Genomic DNA, 23,823 nt, shown 5'->3' on the forward strand with positions numbered 1-23,823 from the left:
TTTCAGAAATGTGATACATACCATTCTCTTTTACTAGTAGACCACTTATGCCTGAATTGCAAAATATCTAGCAAATGTATAAATACCTTATTAAATGATTCAAGATAGACATATATCATATATTTCTTGCTTTAAAAGTAAGTAGATTATCAGGCTGCATGTTCCTTTGTAGTTTCAGAAATGTGATACATACCATTCTCTTTTACTGGTAGAGCACTTATAGTTGCATTTATTACCTAATCAAAGGGATTTTGTTGTTTTATTACAGATTACATATTTTTGTCTATTTTGTACGTGTATTCAGGTTTGAAAGTGATCTATTGAATTGCTGGTCAATAGAATGCTATCCATAAGATGGCCGGTCAATAGACTGTGACCTATTGGACCATCGGTCAATAGACTGCGATCTATTGGACCGGTAACGAATTTGGAAAAAGTGAAATTGCTACAAGATTAAAAGATAACTTTATTATGTTTATTTTACTATTGTTCTTAAAATAATTATTTATCTTTTATGGTCATCTTGGTATTAATTAACATCGAATTGAATGCATAATGGTATGAAAACCTTCTGTTATTTATAATAGTGAACAAAAAATACTATAAACGGAATAAGGTAATAAAACTATAAACGGAATTAGGTAATAAAACAATTATTTAATGCCTGAACAGTCAATAGACCCTTACTGAACTGTTCCCTGCACCTGGGGAAAAATATTCGGGTCTATCGGCTGTTCAGGCATTAAATAATTGTATAATATCAGTCAGAAGACTGAACAACCTCAAACACTTTCTTTTATCCTTTCTTATGAATCAAACTAGAAGCATGCAGACTATGAGACAAAAAATATTAAAAAAAAAACCTGCCAAAAATGTCTTCTTTGACACTCAGATGTATCAATTTACCATACAAAAAATATTGCAATCATTTTGAAAAAAATTCTATGTCTGACAGTATATGACGTTTCTATACACACTTTCACTGCTTCAATCCACACAGGCCCCAATAAAATACATTAACTTACAAATACGTACTATGCTCTATATCATAAACGCAATAATTTGGTGTCAATTTCAGGGCGGTTGATAAAATTAAACACAAGGCATGGACCCTGCAGACTTTGCCTCAGAAAAACTGTTGATTGCGATCGGTCTGCTGAACTGATACAATTCTGGCGAGACAATATGTCATCATAAACATACTGCTATACATCAAACAAAATGAATTTATCCAATAATCAGACATAAATTTTACAATCATATTTTTGGCTAAAATAACATGTTTTTGGCAATTTATATAGAAGACATACACTGACTGCTAAATGAGTGGTAATACATACTGGTAGTTGGAATTTTAACACATTAATACACACTGAATGACAACTTTTGATAATAATTCGATTTGTGAAAATCATTTGAAATATGAAGTGTATAAAACTGTTATAAAAGAAAAATGAGTCATTTATCAAAAAATGTGTCATGAACAAAGCCAATTCTAATGGATTTTCAATAGAATAAATGGTGTCTTTAATTCTTCAATAGATCAACCCACACTAGTTTTAGAAGAAGGCTGCTATATGATTAATGGATTCTTTTATACTGTACTAAATTATGTCAATATTATTTTACAATGTCAGTTATAAATTGATAAAGTATATAAATGTAAATGAAGATCTGATTTCTTTATGAAGTTCTGACATTTGATATTTCAAAAGCAACAAAAATGAGTTGAGTAAATAAAAAAAATTAATGAAACCATTTCCAGAAAACAAATAATCATGGCTTGATTGACAATTAGAGAATACATGTTTTGTGAAAATGACTTTATCATTACAATGGATAAACAATTTGGCTGTGACCTTTAACAAGCACAACAGCTGTAGCTGCTAAAATGGAACGTCAGTCTGAACAATGTGTGACGACAGTAAAATAAATGAGATATTTATTCATGAAAAATTATCTGGTATAGAACTACGGTACATGTACTAACATAAATGACCCCAAATAATTCTGTAGGAATGGGAAAATGACAGCGTCAATCAACAGCTAAGCTCCTCGTGTGGCATCATCACATTTATTTTAAATACCTTCTTAATTGAAAAAAATTAAAAATTAAACGATAATTTGCCACTATAATTCATCGTGTTTTAAATTGTATACTTTAGAATCCCCTTCCTTATGAATATCTACCAAGTGTTTCTTCAGGACTGACTGACTCAGTCTCTCGCGAGTGTGAGAAAACAACAGTTTCTGTAAAAGACTAGCATTCCAGATCTTTCTCTGAACAGTTCTGTAGGTCCTCCATAAGGACCTCAGGGCCTCCTTTAACACAGGCTTCCCGTGCGCCCTCCTGTTAAGCAGAAGGCTGATCCTGCGCTTGATGTTGCGTCGCTTGGCTCTAAGATGCGTCATGACGTGAACAACTCGCCGCCTGTTGTGGTTGACGCACGTCTTGCTGCATATGTCCACCACTGTGTCTGTTTTGAGGTCCCGTTTGGCATGGGCCAGAATAAACTTTATCAGATTGGGCAATGACTTTGGGAAATTGGATGGAAACACCACACTGTCTTCTTTCCTATCAAACAAAAGATTAAATTGTTACAGTTCCTGAAAAACACCCAATTACTGCTTTTGACCTCACTGCAGATAGACCTACATGTATGCTCTTACTTGGAAAAACATCAAACTAAAATTTCTGATATGAAATTTTTTCCATATCTGACACTGCATAAGATATTCAAGTGTCTGAATATGGGTTCTTTAGTTATCAACTCCATTCACTACTTCATTGTATAGTATTTTTGGTATCTTTGGCAGAGTACACGAGTCTCTTAGTACAGCTGTGAATTCCCCTTTCAGGGAACAAAAAACCTTTTTACAGGTCAATCAGTGGAAATGTACAGGATACAAAAATTCTAAATCTCTGTTAATCAGGATTGTGTTTTGGGCCATTAGGCAAATCATTTCTCTAATCTCTGCGAGCTAGTGCAAACATATTAAAAATTGGGGATTGTGGGGCTGAAGGGCAGAAAAAGAAGACATTTCTTGCAGCTATGGCTCCCCAATGTTGCTGAAACCACCTACACTTTGTCACTCCTAGTCCGATACAACACCCCTAGGTCAAGATGGTCATCAAGTCCCTGTCTCTGTGGACCCCCAGCTCCCCCTTAGATATTGAATCATAAGCTACTATTATGTGATGTGCTCCCATAAATCCACATCCTGTTATGCTACCTTAAAGTTATAATACAGAAACACAGGAATGGCCAAGGTTGGATTATATGGTCCAATTTCTCTGCAAGGTTCAATCTAATTGTGCCATGGGGATGAAATGGAGCAAGAATTTCTCCACGGGTCATGGTATTTACTGGCTTCTGTTGTGTTTCAATGTCCATTTGCCCTACACTTAATTGGTTTTTCTTGCTGAAGCAGGATTTCCTTCAGCAGCCATGAACTTTTATTTGGATATATCATTAATTTTTTCACTTAAAATAGACCCAGTACATGTACTAGTATCTTAATGACTTATCGGAATGCATCATGAAATTGGTATAAGCACTTTGCCAAGATAAAAAACAGAACTAGAGCATTAAGGATTATTTTCCCCCTGGCCATGTTAGTTGGAGCAAGCTGATAGCACTGGAAAGTACTACATTACTTCTGTGATTTAAATACATTACAAATCATTGGGGAAATATTGCAGGAGGAAAAAATTTGTACATCAAATTGAACTTGAGAGCAAATGTATAATTTCAAAGCATAATGAGCATTATTGAAAATCAAAGCAAGGAGATCAGATATAGTTCATTGGGAGCATTAAGTAAGCATAGAATAAAGAAAAACTTTTCTTACTGATCAACAATTATAAACACAGATCTCAATGCTACCTTAAATGTCAATAAATGACTTCAAACACCAATTCATTTAGAATATCTCTGGACATTTCTGACTAAATGTAATTATCTTAGCTAGGGTGAAAAAGAGGTTATCAAAGCACTTAATATTAAAAAAAAAAATGTAAAAGACAGTCAAAGCATCTTTGGGTTGCAATGGTGCATTTCTATTTCAATATTGGATAAAAATGGCAGAGCATTATAATCTGTTATCCTGCTGGGAGAATAAGACTAGGTAGAATAAATGATGATTGGAAATGGTAAAACCAGCACTGGGCACCAATCAGACTCCTATACATCTCTAAGGCTTTTAGTCGTTCCAAATTTACTCCAAAAAAGTCACGCATTTTATTTAAGGCTTGATGGACTTTAAAGTAAGTTTCTCCTGAGAAATGAATTGATTTGAAATTCAATTTCAATGGTAAATTAAAGATCAGCTCCTCGCAGACAGACACTGCCTTCACAAAATTCTGTATTGATGTTACGAGATAAATGTCAAAGAACTTTTAAAACCATAAGATGGCTTTTCTTTATAATTTTTTAATTCTTATTTTGTGCAAAATGAAGTCTGACAGTATTGTTAGCATGCATATTCTAAAGTACATGTACTAGATTCAGTACCAGATTCATAGAACTATTAAGAGGGCTGGGTGGGTGTTACCATTTATAGACTATACTAATCTCCTTCAGAAAAAAAGCTTTGTATGAAGATAGTGGAAATAATTCAAACTTTACCTCCAGTTTATTTGGGATTTTTTTCTTCACTAAATGATAGTTTATGATCATAATAATATATCAATATCTAAAATTTTAGGTCAGACCTGGTGAAAAATTTGTTTACCACCCAGCCTCCTAAATAATGCTATTCATTCTTGAAACCATGCCAAGTTTAAACTGAATCCATTTTTCAGTCAGTGAGTTCCTAATATTTGATTGACAAAAAAGCCCTGACCAATACCTCTGCAGTTTGCTATTAGGAAAATAATAGAAAGAAGCTCAATTTTCCCATAAACCACACTGTTATGCATCCTTAAAAGACTGTTAAGAACCATTACCATCAGAATAAGTTAAACACAATTTGTTCAGAAGTAGATGAGAAATATGTATAGAGATAATGGATTTATCCTGCAAACTACGAAATTTTAATACATCTGTGAATCCAATTATGAGAAATGTGATGAAACTGGTGCGAAACAAATAGATGTGTTGGACTTAAACACTGGGCAAACTCTAGTTTATCTTCAGAGCAATAATTGACTTGTCAAAAATGATGATGGCATCACGAAAATACTGTACAAAACCCAGAAATGAAAAGTCAGTGGATTAATGGACACAGCATGATGAATTTGGAGCAGACTCGGTCAGTCCATATATGGCAGATAAAACAGATCTTTCCAAGTAGATTGTGTTAAAATAAGTACAATATAATAATATTTAATGTTAGTACATGTATACATGCAAAGATCTATCCATGCATATGTTCAAGCTTGAAATATATATACAGTGATATGCTAAGCATTTATTTAGATATAATTAAGAAATAACACATTCTTGGAGAAGAATCTAGTAAGCCAAAATAAACTTGCATCTCTAGTACAGATCCTATGCACACTTTAGCCATGAAGGTTCGTGTACATGACTTTAAATTCAGTTAACTAATTTTTGTTTCTCTCTCTCCTTAAAAACATGGAAATCAACTCAAGAGGTACACTGAAATCTTCTCTATTTTCTCATCTCAAACATCCATTTTCAAGCTATTGCCCGTGTTAATCATCCTCAACCAAGAAAAAAAATCTCATTTCTCATTTCTACTGGTAAGGCTGAAGAAGTTTCTTGTACAATCATCTCTAACAGTGTGAAAAGTCCTGTGGGACATAGGCAATATAAAAAAAAAAAAATCCAAATTTCGCCATCAACAATTTTGGGACAGAGCAATGCATCTTATCAATTTTCATGGCAACAGATAAGAACTTCTAATCAATTTTTTTCACAGATTTCACATTCCTTCCAACTGAAATGATGATCATGAGATTCAGAAATGGAAATGAAGACAATGAAATGTCTGAACTTATTATTGAGGATGTTTGTCAGTATGGTTAGCCCTGGCAATATATTGGCAATGCCATTAATCAGTTTAGTTTTTATAGTGGTCAATGAGGGGCAATGTCAAAGAAGTAACCCGATTCTGTCATTTCATAATCCTGTTTATAAAACTCATAATTGTGTGCTTGCATGCATGTAAGATATCACATAGCGAGTTTCGTACAAATATTTTTTTAATAACATGGAACCAGTATATAAAAGTATAATTAAACATATTTTTGAAAAATTTATTTTAAAAAATTAAAGAAAATAAAATTTGAATGAGAAATATATTACATGTACTAGAATAAATTTCCATGCACATATTAGTATGCAAAATAAGCCGACTGAATTTTCTGCTTTGTTAAAATTAAAGAAAAAAAATTGTCTTCATTTTTTGAATCTTTAAACAAGGAAAACTAAAAACTTGAGAGAGCACAAAGAGAAATCCCATTATTTACACACTGTCAAACGTGACATGCATCACAAAAGAAGATCCCATGATGCATGAGTCGTGAGCTCTGCAGCTATAAAAACCGGTGAATTAATGGTGTCATTATGCAATTGCTCCAGTGTTTAACATGAAACATGACAATATCATCTTTCCCAAACCAAACATAGCCTCTCATTTCATAGTTCATAAATCATACAATTATTCTTTTTGACATGTAATCAATAATTTCTTATTGCACGTTTATTCCCTCCCCCTGGTTGATATGCCCATTTTCTCCGCCAGATGTCTCCCAGAGCTCTGGCGTAATCAGTCATTTTTCTGTGAAAGTAGGGAAACTCTTATCCCAGTATTTATCAAGATAATGGCCATTATCTTTTGAATTATTCCGTGACAAATGTTCCTGTTAGTGCAGTATGACTTCTCTGTGAGATTCTTATTTCTTCTATATTTTCATCACTCCCCTCCAACAACCTTTGGGAGGTACATGTATACATGTGTTATTTTTTGGAGAGATGCATACTATACTCCTCAATGTACTGTGTAAAATAAAATGTCTTATTGGGGCAAAATGTATACCTTTCAATATGTGAAATAAATAGCACATCAAATCAAGATAATTCAAAAAATACACTAGTTAACTCTTAAAAGATACTAGTACATGTATATGCATGTAAAATAAAACACACTATAATGAACTGCAAGAGACGGGCGATTTTAATTCGTTATATCCGTTAGCTTAACAACATGTTTAAAACAGCCGGGGAATGAATATCACTGCACTATAAGCATATATTCATTATAAGCGTGTTTGCTATTTAAGCGTATTGCAATGTGTATGTAAAACAGCACTGCCCGATCAAAATTGATTTCAAATGTGCTGCAATGCATACATACAAATTTAGCAAAGCTTTTAAAAACAAAATATACTGACAAATATATCTATACTAATTAATACATCAAATGATCCCAATTGTATCTACTCTGAAATGTTATATATTTTGAAAAAAAATCAATTGACAATGGAGATTTTGAAGAAAAAAATGATTATATCAATTAAAGCAGAGCATGCAAAGTTTGATGATTTTAAGTTTCTTTTAGTCTTGCCCACAAGCTTTTTGTACATTAGATAACACATAACCAACCCAAGTACACTTTAGTGTTGCTAAATCTCCTCTTCATCAAGTTTCAGAAATAATCAGAAAGATAATGCCAATGTTTCTCTAGTAGACACAATAATTGTGGGATAACCTTTATTTTATCAATTCGATGTACATTGTACATGTATGGATTTCGAAACATTACATTTCAAATTTATGTTAATTTTTTAACACAAAATTCCCTTTAAGATTTTAATGTAAACAAACTATAACTCAAAATACTTTAGGAAAATTACAGAAATATGCCCATTGGTATCTCTTCAAAAATGATTTTGCAAAGCAATTGTGATGCATCAATATAGCAGATAAATATCAGAGATATGTTGAAGTGAGTTGGAAGTGGCGCCATTACTCCTCTTTGTATTTTAACTTCAAAATCTCAGTTCCGTCAAGGCCCCACTGAGTTTGAGATAATAGGTTTGACTTACAGCTAGTTTTGCTTAACAAAATATTACTCTTCAAGCTATTTCTGCCATAAACGTCTTACCTGTGAGCCGGAAAGAAGAGGATTGTGGGATAGGAATCCAATGTATACTCCCACCTCAGATCATTTCTGTCTGCATCAATTCTGAAACAACAAATTGACAAAGAAGTTTAGGAAAATAATATTTGATGCTATTACTATTTCTGAATGAATTCCTGTGAAACGTCTCTGAAAAATGACCAGAGCAGTGCAAAATTCAAACTAGATGAAGGCAGCAGAACTGGGTTTTCTGGGAATGGTCTTATTAAGCAATCAATTGTCAAGAATTTAATAAAGTTCTATTTCCAAGATTGGTGAGTTGTTTTAAAAGAATTTATGAGGCAAATAAAGAGATGTCAGCAGGTCTAAAATGTTTAAAAAATAAATTGGTAATCAAATATATTTAGAGACAGCATTAGGAAATGAAGTCAAAAACTAGTGTGTGATTTTGCACTTACAAATGAAATACATTGTTAATTTTATGCATCTACAGATAGCCATAGCTCTGCAGCTAGAAAGAGGATAAAAGGTGATTTACCTTGCAAAGACTAGATCCCTGGCAGAAGAGAAATATTTTGCTAACTGGAGGTAGGTGTGAGAGAAACTTGAACAAAAACCACACCATTTGGCAGTTATTAACAAAACTACATCCTGCAAAGACAGAAAACAAAGAATACCCTTTAAAAAAATCTAACATTTGTGAAAACTAGGATTATAACTGGAAAGAATTCCAGACAGTACCATTACTTTAAACAGAGCTTATAGCAATAAGATGATACCCAGAAGGTATCATAAACTAGCTCACAAAAATATTATTTTCATCCATTACAATGTAGAAACATTATGAATAATTACTTCATGATATTTACGTATTAACATTATTCATTTTATATTTCACAAATAGTTTTGAGCCCTGCATCTTTCTCCATAGTTACCTTTCCTGGCTGCATGACAACAGAATGGAATGTCTTTGAAGTGACTTCCTGTACGCAGACATCAGCGCTACACGACGCTGCATCACAGGATTGTCTGGGACTCTCGGAGCGTAGATGGCGTTCTAATGCACTTTCTGTATAATTCTGAATGAACCTTGCTAAAATAGTGATAGATATTGAAATTAAAGTTCAAAAGTCTCGCATTATGTGGCACAAATATTTTGTCAATCAAAAAATTATCATCAGAAAAAAAGACAAAGAAAAACCACAATTATCATAAAAACATTATTTCAAATATCATCACTTAGCATTTATTTTCTATAAAAATTTATCAGATACTAAGAATCATTACCTAAGGCTTTTCTAGAGAAAGACTCCCTGAGAATAAAATTAGCTTCATTCTGGAAGAAAGACAGGAATTCATAAATATATGAAAACCATGCACTCTCCTTATTAATTTCTTTTAAAAAAAAATAAAAAATTTGAAAATCTAATATGTCAAAAACATTGATCAGTTAGAACTACCTTTTTATCAATAATTATCACAGAGGGCTTTTCAAATGCCACAGGACCAGGAATATCTAGTTTCTTGTGTAGAGCAGAGCTTAAAGAGCTGTCTACAAAAAACAAAGTCAAGGTTCTGTTTGTCCTGCAAGCAGAACCAGTGAAGTTCACAGGAATGGACAGATGATCGAAGTCCCCGATGAACTGGTTTGGCTTCAGTAAATTTTGAGTTTTCTGAAGAGTCAATTTCTTGCATATATTTCTTTTGAGTGAGGACTCACTTTGGCGAACAAATTTATCATTGCTTCTTCTTGATGAAATGGAAGCACAGGATTTATAAGATAAGTCTATCTTACATTCTCGACAACACAACGTCCTGTATTCATTGGTATTATAATTTTCAAAAGTATCTAAACAAAATGGTGTCTGTATATTGCTGCCAACTGCAAACACTGCATCCTCAGCAAACATGGACGACAAACCCAGATTGCATGGCTGAAGTGAAGCAGGCGTTAATTTCTTCTCCATGTATCTACAGAAATCACAGATTTTCTTTGAATTTTGTAGACCTTTGTCTGCACCTACAACTGACACACAACAGTTTCTATTGGGATATGAGAAAAGGTCCTCCGGGACCTCATAGAAATTTTTACAAAGGTCCTGTTGCTCTGAGTAGCCATGAAGGAAGTCTGCCCTGTCCCTCACACTCTGTCTGAGGAAAAACTCCAGATAGGGGACCTCATGACAGTAGTGGTACAGCAGGCCCACTTCTCTCACCTGTTAATAATATATCAAATGTCTTTCAATTTGACTTCATTTGTGTTCAAAGTACTTGTAATGCAACTACAGTAGAAAGATGATTTTGCATAGAGATTTCTACCAATCTCATAAAATATGATTACATGTCCTTGGCATATAACAAAAAAATCTTATACAGCATTTTTTAAAAAGAATTCAACATGCATAATGGGTGGAAGGTACCAACTGGGTATACCGTGACATATGCAGATAATGCAAGGCATGAATTTTTGCTTTGAATTGCTTTTCCAGCGACTAATGCATTATCATTGATACGTTTTTTACACCGTAATAACTAATAATCATTTAGAGAACTTTTATCATGAATTCCTACCATGTTGAGATAGTAGTTGGTCTTGTAGACATGATTGACAGGTGCTAGCACCAGTAAGGCAGGTCCTCTGTCAATGGCAGCTGACAGCTCCAAACTTTTGTGTCCAGGCAAATTCAGCCACTGAACTATGGGCTGCAAATAGAGAAAAGGGGAATTAAAATCGAAGTATTTCTGTTTGTCTACAAATTTGAAATAAAATATGCTAGACTTATTTCAGATATCTTAACATTATACTTAAATTTTAATCATGCTTCCTCAAAGTCATGTTTCAGTATATTTTCTTCATTTAATGGAAAACTCTAAATGGCAGGGGTTCATTTTATTAATTATTTCAATGGACAGTATTTCACAAAATGCAGATGTTGCATTCTTGCTGAATTTGTCTGAACTGTTTTTAAATCTACTTCTTTTTTTTTTTTATCAAATATATTGTTATTTCTCTACCACATTTCAAATGCACTCTCATAATCATATAGGTACATATAACATTTGAATTTTTTTTTTATTAAATTCAAGAAGACTTCAAATTTGAACAAAATACATTTAAGAGAAGATTTTGATGTTTGTAATTTTATGCTAAGAGCTCTTAGAGACTTGGAAACTTGAGTCAATGTTGGGAAAATACTGTAATTTTATAGCCATTGAATCTTTCATAAAATATGGCTAATGGGTGTAATAAGCAATATGTCTGCAATAACACTATGTCATTATTGCTGAAAGACGAGCCCTCTAAGAAATCCCTAATGTTGTTCTCCAAGTCCCTCTACATAATGCCTGAAGAAATAATGCGTATTGAAAAACACTAAATGTATCCTTTAATTGCCACCAAGAATGAATTTTCTTTCGGGGAGCCAAAATGTTATACAAGAGGCGGCTGCATTAAATTTCAAATAAATCTTCTCAAGTGGCAGGAAAACTTTTTAAAAAATAGCCTCATCAAAGTGTTTATTTCTTGATTTGGTGTACATAGTTTATGTGTATAGAAAAAAGGTTGAACATTAAACATTTGCATCCACAGAGTTTGTTGTACGTATTTCGAATGCCATAAGTTATGAGATTCCACCTATCCCTTCTATGTAACAATGGCCACCAGAGAGAAATAGGAGAAAGTTTATAGACTCTGTTACAAAGAATCCAGTCCAAGAAAAGATAAAAATAGGCCCCTAGACACAGAACAGTACAATTAATGCAGTCTTGGGGGGTAATGGCCGCCCAGGGGCCCCCCAGTAAATCAATTATCCTAGTTGTTTTGTTGAGCCATTGGTATTATCCGAGGAAGCATCATTTTCAAACATAACAGTGCATGTTCTCAAGATGAAGTAAATTTGGAAAACAGTGATGCAAAAAAGGGTAATGTTTATTCTCGCTCCACTGTACAAGGAGAAACATCATAGAAGGATGTTATTTCATGGCCCAGATGACTGTCAAATGGCCATTCATCTGCTTGTAGTTGGTATTCATCCATGTGTAAAAATAATCTATTTCCATTGATGCCTATGACCTCAGCCAATTTTCCATTTGCTAAAGGTTTTTTCTTCAAGCAATTTAGTTGATGTGTGAATTATTTTAATTTATACATGAATTTTTCTTCAGTGTTTAGGATTTTGAACCAATACCTGTACATGTAACATATTTCAATTTATTTTTGAAAAATTTACAATTCTGTTGTTGTTTTTTTGTGCTGATTATAGATCATCTACAATTTTTCAAAAATAATTGAAGATACACAAATGTACAATATAGATTAATGCTTAGAAATCAAACCTAAAAAATTTGGCTTTATTTCACATTGACATCCAAAGATAGAGTGAAAGATAGAGCATGAAATTACATTTATAGATTACCACTGCTTCAGAAGAAAAAACCCATATTGAGTGATTTATTGTACATTTACGGTAATGCAAGATTTTCAAATTTGAAAATACATCAAATTTAAAAGTTATCAATTGTGTACATGTACATGTATGATTTAGATTAATTAATAATTTTCAATTTAACCAAAAGTAATAAACAGCAGTACAGGCTTCATCAAGTTATTACCCATGTCAAATCATATCTTGAATATGGCTGCATTAATACTTTTATCTGTTGATAAATCTTACAGCTGCACTTTAAGGAGAAAATCATAAAATCAACAAGAAGATGATTTCACTAATGCATTGGGCAATGAGTCTCTTCTGGGACAGCTTGTCAGAGGCAATGTTTTCTAAAATAAGACATTAAAGTACCCCCAAATACACAATGTGTCTTTGATGATGTGACTCAATACCCAAAGTCTGTTTCAAATTTTCAATGAATTACGATGACTCATAAAATATAGTGCAAGTAATTATAAAGGTACCATATCAAATTAAAATTGCATAGTCTGCATTGCATCTAAAAATGTGGAATTTGACATGCAGAATATTGCCTAGATATCTTGAAGATGGCACCAATCTCCAATGGACCCATGCATTGTTAGTATCATTAGGACCTTTGACCTTAAAACTTAGTTCAAGGTCAATGCATGCAAATACTTTACTCATGGGAACACTTTGGTTGAAGTTTGAACCATAGTAAACAAGGAAGAGAGAAAATATGCAAGGAATTTATCATCTTCCCAAGTCAAGGGTTTCTGATCCGCTCTGCTCTACATAAACCCTTGACTGAATAGGCAGAGTTTGACGGGGTTAGAAACCTCGCACGATGGTTGGTGTCATACAAGTTTGCATGATCCAATAAGAAACGTTGTTTCAATAATGATGTTAATTGTGAATTGATCAATGTTGAAGCGTTGTCAAATAAATTTGAGACGGACTAGTAAGTATTTGACTTACTGATATCGGTTTTTAGTCCGAGTGAATCCATATTTTCTACGAATTAGATTTTGTTCATGGGAGCAGCCATATTGATATACTGTTTCTGTTTATAAAGCATTCTCTGATTGGTCAGAACAAGAGGTCACAAAGGTTTAAAAATGAGTACTCTCACTAGATGGCGTAATCGTTAACCCGCATATGTGTTGTCTTTTCGGTCAAGAGTTGTAGAGCAGAGCGGATCAGAAACCCTTGACTTGGGAAGATGGGAATTTATATACAAAGATAATGAACTTGATTTATTACTATGTCAGACCTAGAAATTTTGTGCAAGGTCATTTCATATGCTTTCCTCCTGAGCACTCTTTGGGTGAATTAGCTTTAAATCCGACCTAAAAACTTTCTTCAAGATAAATGCGCATGCTTTTTCCATAGCACTCTAAAATTAGCGTGAGCCAAATATGGCCAAAGGAGGAAAACTGCATAATTTTAAAGATTCTACAAAGAAATCCTCTACGACTTTGACCTCTGACCTTAACCTTATTTCATGGTCTTTTTACTCTCTTTTTACATCCGAATTATTGCATTAGTTAAAAGCATTTGACCAATCCGAAGCCAAAAGTAAAGAAATTGTAATTTTGATTGAAAATCAGACACAAAGGTGTACATAAGAATGATAAGTAATTAAGCATTATAATTACCTGTTCTTTGTGGTGAAGTGCCCAGCTCCATATGTTGGAGCTTGTGAAATTCCTAGAGGGTGGATACAGCTGCAAAAAAATGTCAACAAAATATCTATAAATACTGCAAGTGAATAACAAAAGGAAAACCATAGCAACTTTTACATGTAGGCCTATGTAACAAATACATTGTGTACAGAATTAACAACTGCAAATTATAAGTTGGTGTGTAATTTAATTGTGTTTCATTGGGGTTTTTTGTCTTTAAAATATACATCATGTAAGAAATAATGGTTAAAAACTGCATGTAAATCAAATAGTGTTGTGTCTGTGTTAACTTGAGCAGTAAATGCATGTAGGTGGATCTTAAATGTCAAATACATGGTTCAAACATGGATTGATATTTAACTAGCATCTTTGGATAATGCCATGAGTTATCCCTCTTTGAGTGATACAACAATTACTTACTAAAGATTCATTGAAGGTTCGAATCATGATGATCTCATTCGGGTCTGACAAACCAAGCTCCTCCGCTAGGAACTGCTGTGTTATAACACCACATCTGATTGGCTGAAGAGGGTCTGAATTAAGTCAGAAATGTACGTTAAAAGGAAATATATGTGTAAATAATCTGATTTTAAATAACACAGATTTGGAGTAGATTTCCCTCTCTTCAATACATAATATACTGGATTAGATTATGTCAGTATGTCAGTGTCAAAAAAAATGCATATGACATTATGTGTGTTCAGTTGAAACCTAGCTTTTAAACAGTTCAAACACTGTCTCTATTTCAGACTCAAGTTGTAAAGTTTTCATTTCAAAATAGTATTTTATTCAAAGCCATCAAGTCAAAGTATGTATATAGCAGGATGTTTAGTTAACCCAGCTAGGTTAAAAAAGTGAAAACCCTTGAGTGCATTCTCAAGAATTTTGAGAAACTGGCCAAACCCAGTTTATACACATCATAATAATTTGTCATGCAATTCATCAAAATGAGCTTACTTTTCTCCAGCAACCTGATTGAGGCATAGTAAAACTGAATGAATCCTGGAGGCTGAGGCGATGAATTGAAATCAAAGAATCCAATCAGAGAATTCTGAAAAATTAAAATATCAGTTTTTGACTGTCCCAGAATATCTACATGTACATGTAACACCTCTCAACTCCACCCCCACCCCCACCAGTTCCTCTTCTTGATAGATGCCATATTGATCATGCTGTAACCATGACTTTAACAGACCCCAAGGCTATAAAAATTAGATGAGCCTACTTTTGATCTCGATCTCACTTTTTCACTAAACATTGTACATAACTATGTATTCATACTGTAAAAGAGAGACTAAGATCAAATTGAGCTTGTCTAAGTTTCATGGCTTTTGTTTGTTGGCTATTGGGCAGCTAGGTCATGGCTATCCTTTGGGGCAGAGGAATGGACACAATATATAGAAAAATTAAACAATAAACATAATACAGATTAATATGTTTGAAATACTCACATCTTGTTTTGAAACAAAATTCAAAATCATATCCTCCGAGAAGAGAAAGGTCAAAGGGTACATGACCTCTTCCACAAATCTAACAATGTATTCTGCTAACAGAGGACCTGCAGTGAAAGAGGTGATGCAGAAGTTACAAAAGAGGATAAAATTTACCTGGTTAATAAAAATTCTCACACCAGCTAATGCTTTATTTTTTTAAAAAGTGCTGCACATAACTGATACAGTTAGCCCACATAGGTAATCAATACTACGATAGAAAATATGAATATAAACCTTGATGAAAAATATAATGCAGTAAGTATTGATTTTCACATATAAAAGGGTAGGAAAACTAGTGCTCATCTTTAGGTAAATTTAGTCAAAACTTAACAAGTAATTTCAAGAGGTAAAACTAACAGTGTTAAAATCCTCCATGCTGTCATAAAGTCATTGAAAAGAAAGAAAAAAAAATCCAAGCCTTAGCATTATAGATATTCTAAATAATGAAAACATACATGTTTGGTTTGAATTTATTTTATTGTAATACGATTACAATGGGATTGGGCTGGGCACAAGTTCTAAAACTTATATAGCCCTCTCCCTACAATCATGTTTAGATATGCCAGAATGAAAACAATTGCATGTATACCCGGTAATATTTAAAGCTATGAATTTTTTAACAGAAACCAAATTCTGGTACATAATGAAAAGCATCTATAGATGCTGTTGACATTCAAATTTGTAAGGAGAACCTGCAGTAATTCATTATGTATCAGTTCGTGTACTATAGGACAAGATACACATTCCATGAAAGGCCAGTTTCCGTTTCTAAACCCCTTTCAGTTTCACTTCAGACTGGGTACATTCATCAAGAATTAATGAACATAACTGGCATCTCTGATAATGGCCGATATCAAATTACAGGTTGACAATACAGACGAGATGTTAGTGGTAGTTGTTTCATTTACCTACCCTATTTAGTATATACTACATGTATATTTAATCAATTTTCAATGCATGCATCGATAAAAAAAACTTTTTATATCTTGGCATTATTATTCATCTCAGTTGTTCAGGAAGTTGAGAATTCTAATTAATAGTCCTTGACTGATATTGCCAATTATTGCAACATATACAAGTTTTTTTATTTGGTAAATAAATTAATAATTGTATCTATGGATAATTTTCACACAAAATATAAATTGTGTTTTTACCTAGCAGATACATGCACATACACCTGCTTAAAAATCACATCTTGATAACAGTACATTAGCATATGCATGATCAGCTATCACTTAATTATTGGAGTAAAAAATCCTTTTAAACTTTAATAAGCAAATATTAGGATCATAAAATTCAAAACACAAATTGATTTTGTCACAATACCATCGATTTGTAATTTTTGGCCCCTTTGATCTTGTCAATGTCATTTTCACCATACATATAATGCATATCAGCCAATCAGAACTACCGACACAAAATTAATCTAACCTGAAAATCGTATTCCATCAATGGTGGTGTGATAGATGTAGATCTCTGGGAATCTATGGAATTTGTAATTTTTCTTGCAGGGTCCTTGAGGCCACCAGCAGTTAATGGCCACAAATGAAACCTGGAAAAAAATGTGACACTCATCTAACAAATTTGATTTCGAAAATATTTTCCTAAATGGATACTTTATTAATAGCTAGAGCTTAATGATAATTGACTTTACAAATTAGCCTTAGATTTAGAAGTAACGTTGAATTTTAAAACTCAAAATGGTATTGTAACCAGGGTAATTTGAGCCATAAACAGCAATAGCGATCAAAGCCTTTAACTATTGATTAGACATTTCGCATCATGTAATTTGCATCAATGTGTTTACACAGCTTTTAACTTAATGTCGCACACTCCAATTTTTTACCTTTAAATTATATAGCAGTTTATAAATAAATAATTGTCAATATTCCCATGCACACTCATCAAGATATGCAATATTGCTAATGATGAATCAGATTTTATTTTTACCAAAAATCTATCTCCCTTTAATTCCTTACTTTGTTTTCTAAGACTTTGGCAGCTTTTGTAAATTCTGCTTTGGCTCGTATAGAATCATGGCACCAGGGGGCGTAATACATGACCACTAGAAGTTCCTCCCTGATCAACAGGTCTGCCACTGGCATCAGGTCACCCCAGGGGTAGTCCAGAACTGGTGACCCAGCAGGGAAGAATGGCCGGGGGTTCTTTGGCGGAGATAATACATCATTATCAAGGATACTGCAATAAAGCAAATTTATACCTGTACAGTATGTATAGCGTTTCTATGTCTCAAAGATATGTTTCAAAAACCCTCATAACATACTGTTTAAATGGTATTTTAAAATGTATACCAAAAAAATTAATGATCAAACTTGTATTGATTTAAATGAAAACTTAATAAAATATGTATAGTCTGTCACAAGTTATTGCTTCTATCAATTTTTGATGATTTTTAATAAAAATACAAATACCTGTGAAAGAAATACAATTGAAATCGATGAAAGGGAATATATCCAAGATATCTTCATTGAACAATTATCCCTTTTCACTCATAAAATTTCACAGGAACGAAAACAATTTTCTTACGGAGATTTGTAATGGGAAATGTTTACATCTTTTCTCCATTCGAAATACACTCTGAATACATCGCGCAATTTTTTAACATTATCATCAGGGCTTATTTATGGCTGATGCGATGCAAAATCTCCGTAGACTTTCAATTTTTGGATGTGTATTGAAACCTGAAGTGGTAGAGGGGGCGTTTCAAAACAAATAATCTGGACATTTTTCATATTAGTGGATGAGCGTAATTTGAGCACAAAGGTATCTACCATTATTGAAATGTCAAGCAAAAAGTGGTGGAAGCAAAAAATCGGGAGAGTATAGATAACTTGACAGCAATGTCAAACATGTAAAAAAAAAAAGAAAGACAGAAAGAAAAAGAATGATCAGACATGCATTGATTTAATGAAAACTCAATAAAAATATATTGAAACGAATGTGAAACGTGTACATTTTTTATAAGCCATGATAATAATATTGACAACGATGTCACGTCATACGCGTCATCTACAGTGCAAGTGACAATCGAGAAAATTCGAGCCAAATATATAAGTACTTTGAACCAATTTTATCATGCTAACCGTGGTGTTACAAATAAATCATTAAAGTTTGTTATTTCTTTATGACATATGCAAATAAACGCACTATGATGTTTGCCGATATGCAATATGTTTAACTCCTTACGTTAAAATTTGAAAGTGCAAGTTGAAAATGAAAGTTCACAACACTTGTTTTGTAGCGATAACTCTGTTATCCTTTCCTTACCTTGAACTGTAGCGAGAAATTATGGAAGTTACAATCACAATTAGCCCAATACATATCTCTGGATGTTTCGCCATCAAAGTATACAGCGTAGTAGTGACGAGTCGTATCCCCTTTGGCCTCTCTTGTGTTGATTCCGCCATTGACTGAAACACACGTCAGATTTTTTCTAATCTCACACTGATGACGAGACAATAGACTTGTCATTTTGGCGGCAAATTTCAAATACTCACAGGTACAAGTATGCTATACTGTAGAGCAAATTAAAGACTATAACACCATAAACACTCCATAGTTTCTTTAAAATTTATTATTTTCAGCAAAATCTTATTGTCACTTTGTCCATAATAACTAACATATTCCTGGCTAAACTATTTTGATATTTTACATTTACTTGCCATTTTTCCGGGGATGTAAAATATCAAAATCGTTAAAAAAAATCCTGGATAACGTCAGATATTTCGGACTTCTTGTCACTATATGTTGAAAAAGTTTATAGGCTAGCTAAAGGGCTGAATGATAAAACCTAACGCATCAAAGTGCGAATTTATCATATCCAATTAACAAAGTTTATTAATTTACGTACATGTATTAAATTTTTTTAAATTTACTCAATGAAATTAGTTCAACTCATTACCATTTTGGAGTACATTTTTACATATACAGAGATCTATCTGTAGAACTACGGGAAACTGAATCATTTAGGTTTATTTAGGTTTATATATGTATAGTAAAAGTGTAACAGAGACACTTATTGCCTCTGCTGGGGTTTGAACCCAGGTCCTCTGGCACGCCAGTCCAGCACTCTACCGATCGAGCTAAAGCTAAAGCCAGAGCTAGTAGGAATGCCATATACCTGACTCTACCACACAAGTATTAATTCCAGTGAATTAAAATACAAAACACAGACCATTAGATACCAAAGAATCAAGGAATTTATACATTTCCAAAAGCTAATAACGAACTTTTTAGAACCATTTTAACGAGAGCTTGGACTTTGGGTCGTTGTGTTAAACAGCAATGTGACGTAGGCCTGTCTATTTCATTGTCAGCCACAGCCATGGCTCTCTGAAATCAACAAGATTTGTCTGGCTTTTGAGCTAAGACTACGCAATTGGTGCATATTTCGCTTGAAACTACGAAAGACGAATAGGGCCACTTAAAAAAATATTTTTATCTCGTAATTACGAGAAAAGATCTCGTTATTACGAGTTAATTATCTCGTTATTACGAGAAAAGATCTCGTTATTACGAGTTAATTATCTCGTTATTACGAGAAAAGATCTCGTAATTACGAGAAAAGATCTCGTTATTACGAGTTAGTTATCTCGTTATTACGAGTTAATTATCTCGTAATTACGAGAAAAGATCTCGTAATTACGAGAAAAGATCTCGTTATTACGAGAAAAGATCTCGTAATTACGAGTTAATTATCTCGTAATTACGAGAAAAGATCTAGTTTTGAAATGGCGCGTTTCATTATTCTATTCTTTTTATATAAAGTGTATGAACTACTGCAATGTCTATTAATATACACTTACTTAGCATGATCATCGTTTAAAACGCATACTTTGATATAAAATCGGACCAAGCAGTTTTAAAGAAATTTCAGAAGAATTAGCGAAGCAAATTGATTAAAAAATTCATTGAACTGTATGTCAATAATTAAGAAGGATACGTGTTATTTTTTTTCAGACTCCAAAATGTTTATATAAAATCAATTATTTTCAATATACATGTAGGTTGTGTATGAACATATAAAACACAAATTCGGGTAAATCCTGTGTATCTATATCCATGACTGAAACTATATAGTCATTAAAGTTATCTGTAACTAATAAAACTGTGTTTTACGACTATAGGACTACCTGGTATTTACTTCGGAGTGGGATTATAATATATATAAGTTGAATAGAAAAATTACATAAAGTTCTTTCCTTTTATTAATACCAGATAAAATGTCGAAACCAATCATTTTGATATGTAGAAATTAATGAATAATGATCGTTGTTATTTTCAAATATTGATCAAAATTGAATCAACGTTTCTGGAATGAAAAAGATAGACTTAAAGTGTGATCCAGTCGAATTCTTTTTCAGAAACGCACCATTTTATATAGATCTTTTCTCGTAATAACGAGATCTTTTCTCGTAATAACGAGAAAATTAACTCGTAATAACGAGAAAATAATCTCGTAATAACGAGATCTTTTCTCGTAATAACGAGAAAATTATCTCGTAATAACGAGATCTTTTCTCGTAATTACGAGATCTTTTCTCGTAATAACGAGATAACTAACTCGTAATAACGATATCTTTTCTCGTAATAACGAGATCTTTTCTCGTAATTACGAGATAAAAATATTTTTTTATGTGGCCCTATTCGGCTTTCGTATGAAACCGCGTCATTTTCAACTTGTTTTGACGCATTTGATAGTTACATTGTACGTCCTACTGAGAGTCCAATGTCTTGATTTAAAAGATGGTTCTATATTGGACAACAACGACTGACAATAAAGTGAAAGCGGGACTTTTGATAAGATGTATTTGATGACTATAGTTTCAGTTTTTCTCAAGCAATTTTATACCTGGTATTTTAATTGTCTTATAAGGGAATAAAGTTATAATTTACGTTTACTATATGTATGCAATTTCTTCCAAATATAATCTACTTGAACCCCCTTCCCCAAACTACTTTTTAAAAGAAGTGCTTTATAGTTTTGGTTCTTTTCATTTTGATATATAATAATTGTCTGAAACGCTTGAATATTGAAAGCAAATCTGTTAAGGTACATTTATTCCATCCATAACTATCATATTTTATATCTGATAAATTGCAAGTTTGAAAACTAAAATCTTAGAATGATTTCATAAGGTTTATTTAATAAAAAAGATTTACCTTTGGAATTTTTAAAAATTTCGAATTGTAACAAATTTATCACATCCTTAAGTTAACATTGAAGTCTATAGTCTGCCCCAAGATATTTATGCTGCACATTTGGACGGTTTTTAATTTAAAAAAAATACACATACCTGTGAAAGAAGTGCAATAATTATTGTAATCTATGAAAGGGACGATTCCAAGACATCTTCATTCACACATTATCACCCCCGAAAAAAAAATTCATAGGAACGAAAACAGATTTCCTAGGGAGATTTATAATGGGGAATGTTGACATCTTTTCTACATTCGGAAGTCTTTCGGAATACCTCGCACATTTTTCAACGTTATCATCCGGATACCTTCCTTTTTAGCAATGGAAAATCCACGTAGACTTTTTATTTTTAGCCGTGTATTGAAATCTGTCAAGCTAGATGGGGCGTTTCAAAGGAGAAATCTTAGGATTTTTTTTCATACTATTGAATGAAGAGAATCTGAACCAAGAGGTATAATTTAAAAATATCGAACAGTTTAAGAAATTGTGCGGAAAAATTGAAAAGTATCTTGGGACAGTCTATAACATACATATTCCCAACATTGGTTCATGTCAGCCTCTTAATAATTTTAAAAATCGTAATCAATGTAGTTTAGTTCAATCAAAATCTTAAAATACACTTCAGTTTTGGATGGTCTACCTTAATTCGTACTAAATAAATCTATACATATTGAACTTACGACTCAGCCACTATTGAAAAGTGTGTTACTATAAAGACAAGTTTGGGATGGTTCAGGCAATTTCGCGTTAGCGGGCAATGTAATTTTTTGTTCTGTAATGATCGCTACTTTCATAACCCTCATGAATAATCAAAGAAAACATTTCATTGTTTATATTTACATCTTTCTTTTAACAAATCAATGAATCGATCGTAAAAAAGATAGTAATGGTAACTACAGTAAATTATTGTGCACGACAATGAGGTTAGATAAAAAAAAAACCAACCAAGCCAAAACGTCTTCTATGAGAATTTGATTCTGACACCATCGTAATTACTTCGTGCGGTCCGTGATTTTTCTTAGTTGGTTATTAATTTCCACCGATTGATAAACTGGTTAGAATTGGATCGTGTAGTTTCCAGTCCTGTAAGTTTCTATATATCTGTGAAAAAACAATTGATAGAAGGAATAATACTTAATGGATGTAAATATAAATCATTTTAAGTATCTCGAGTGAGTTCCCCTTGCTAATGACTTCTTCCTACAAAAGCCGTAGAGTAACTTTTGTCTCATTCCATTAGACACTTGACGTATATTACTATGAAGATAATTGTAGATACAGTGGCGTTCACAACGTGTCATAGATTAGGTAAACAAACATACGTAAATCGTTAGTTCTCATGCGTTAAAAGTACAATAATATTCTTACAATGTATGCATATGATTATCTCTGACGAATTTTATTTTTGTTTTTTTCTCTATATATCTTCATCTTTGGTTTGAGTGAATAAACTGAACTTGAACTTGAAGAAAACGTTTTCCCCGAGCTAATCTTTTATTAATTTCATTTATCTAATTAAGAAGTAGGATGAAGACCGACTGCAGAAAAGAAAATCTAATTTAGTCATTATTACCCCCAGTGTTGCTGTAACCTATGTAATTAAAGGAACGAAGTAGTATGTAGTAGTAGGTGAATTTATCGTTATTCAATTATAACCAACGTTATCCCCCTTTCCTTTTAATCTACACAAATGATTTAGCAAAATTCGAAAAAGGCGAGCAGACGTTCTATGGCAATAATATGGCGACCCTTGGCGCCTCACGTCTTATTTTACAAGTTCCTATAGTACACACTGCTCTTTTTCGCGGTATCCTATGTGGCAAAGATTGATCAGAGTTTTCATGGAGAATCAATAGAGAGTTAATACAATATACGTTGATATAATTAATCTCTTCACAGAATCTATCAATTTTTTTTCCTCTTTACCACAAAAGAGCGCACTAGCAAGAAATTTTCTTCGTGAACAG

At 32.9% G+C, this 23,823-nt stretch overlaps 1 protein-coding gene across 1 annotated transcript; it reads right to left on the bottom strand.

The window, feature by feature from the left end:
• Positions 1–1,783: 1,783 nt before the first annotated feature.
• LOC105347231 (thioredoxin domain-containing protein 11) lies at positions 1,784–19,093 on the bottom strand. The gene is made up of 14 exons (XM_011456202.4): positions 18,925–19,093; positions 17,616–17,835; positions 17,068–17,188; positions 15,595–15,701; positions 15,101–15,194; positions 14,564–14,676; positions 14,117–14,185; positions 10,621–10,752; positions 9,510–10,265; positions 9,337–9,385; positions 8,985–9,142; positions 8,588–8,700; positions 8,074–8,154; positions 1,784–2,575 (listed from the first exon to the last, which is right to left on the bottom strand). Exons 1-14 carry the CDS (start codon positions 19,062–19,064, stop codon positions 2,131–2,133), a joined length of 2,598 nt encoding a protein of 865 aa, XP_011454504.3. The 5' UTR covers positions 19,065–19,093; the 3' UTR covers positions 1,784–2,130.
• Between the last annotated feature and the right edge of the window lie 4,730 nt (positions 19,094–23,823).

This window comes from Magallana gigas, chromosome 7 (assembly GCF_963853765.1).
Source record: "Magallana gigas chromosome 7, xbMagGiga1.1, whole genome shotgun sequence".
Classification (NCBI taxonomy): Eukaryota; Metazoa; Mollusca; class Bivalvia; order Ostreida; family Ostreidae; genus Magallana; species Magallana gigas.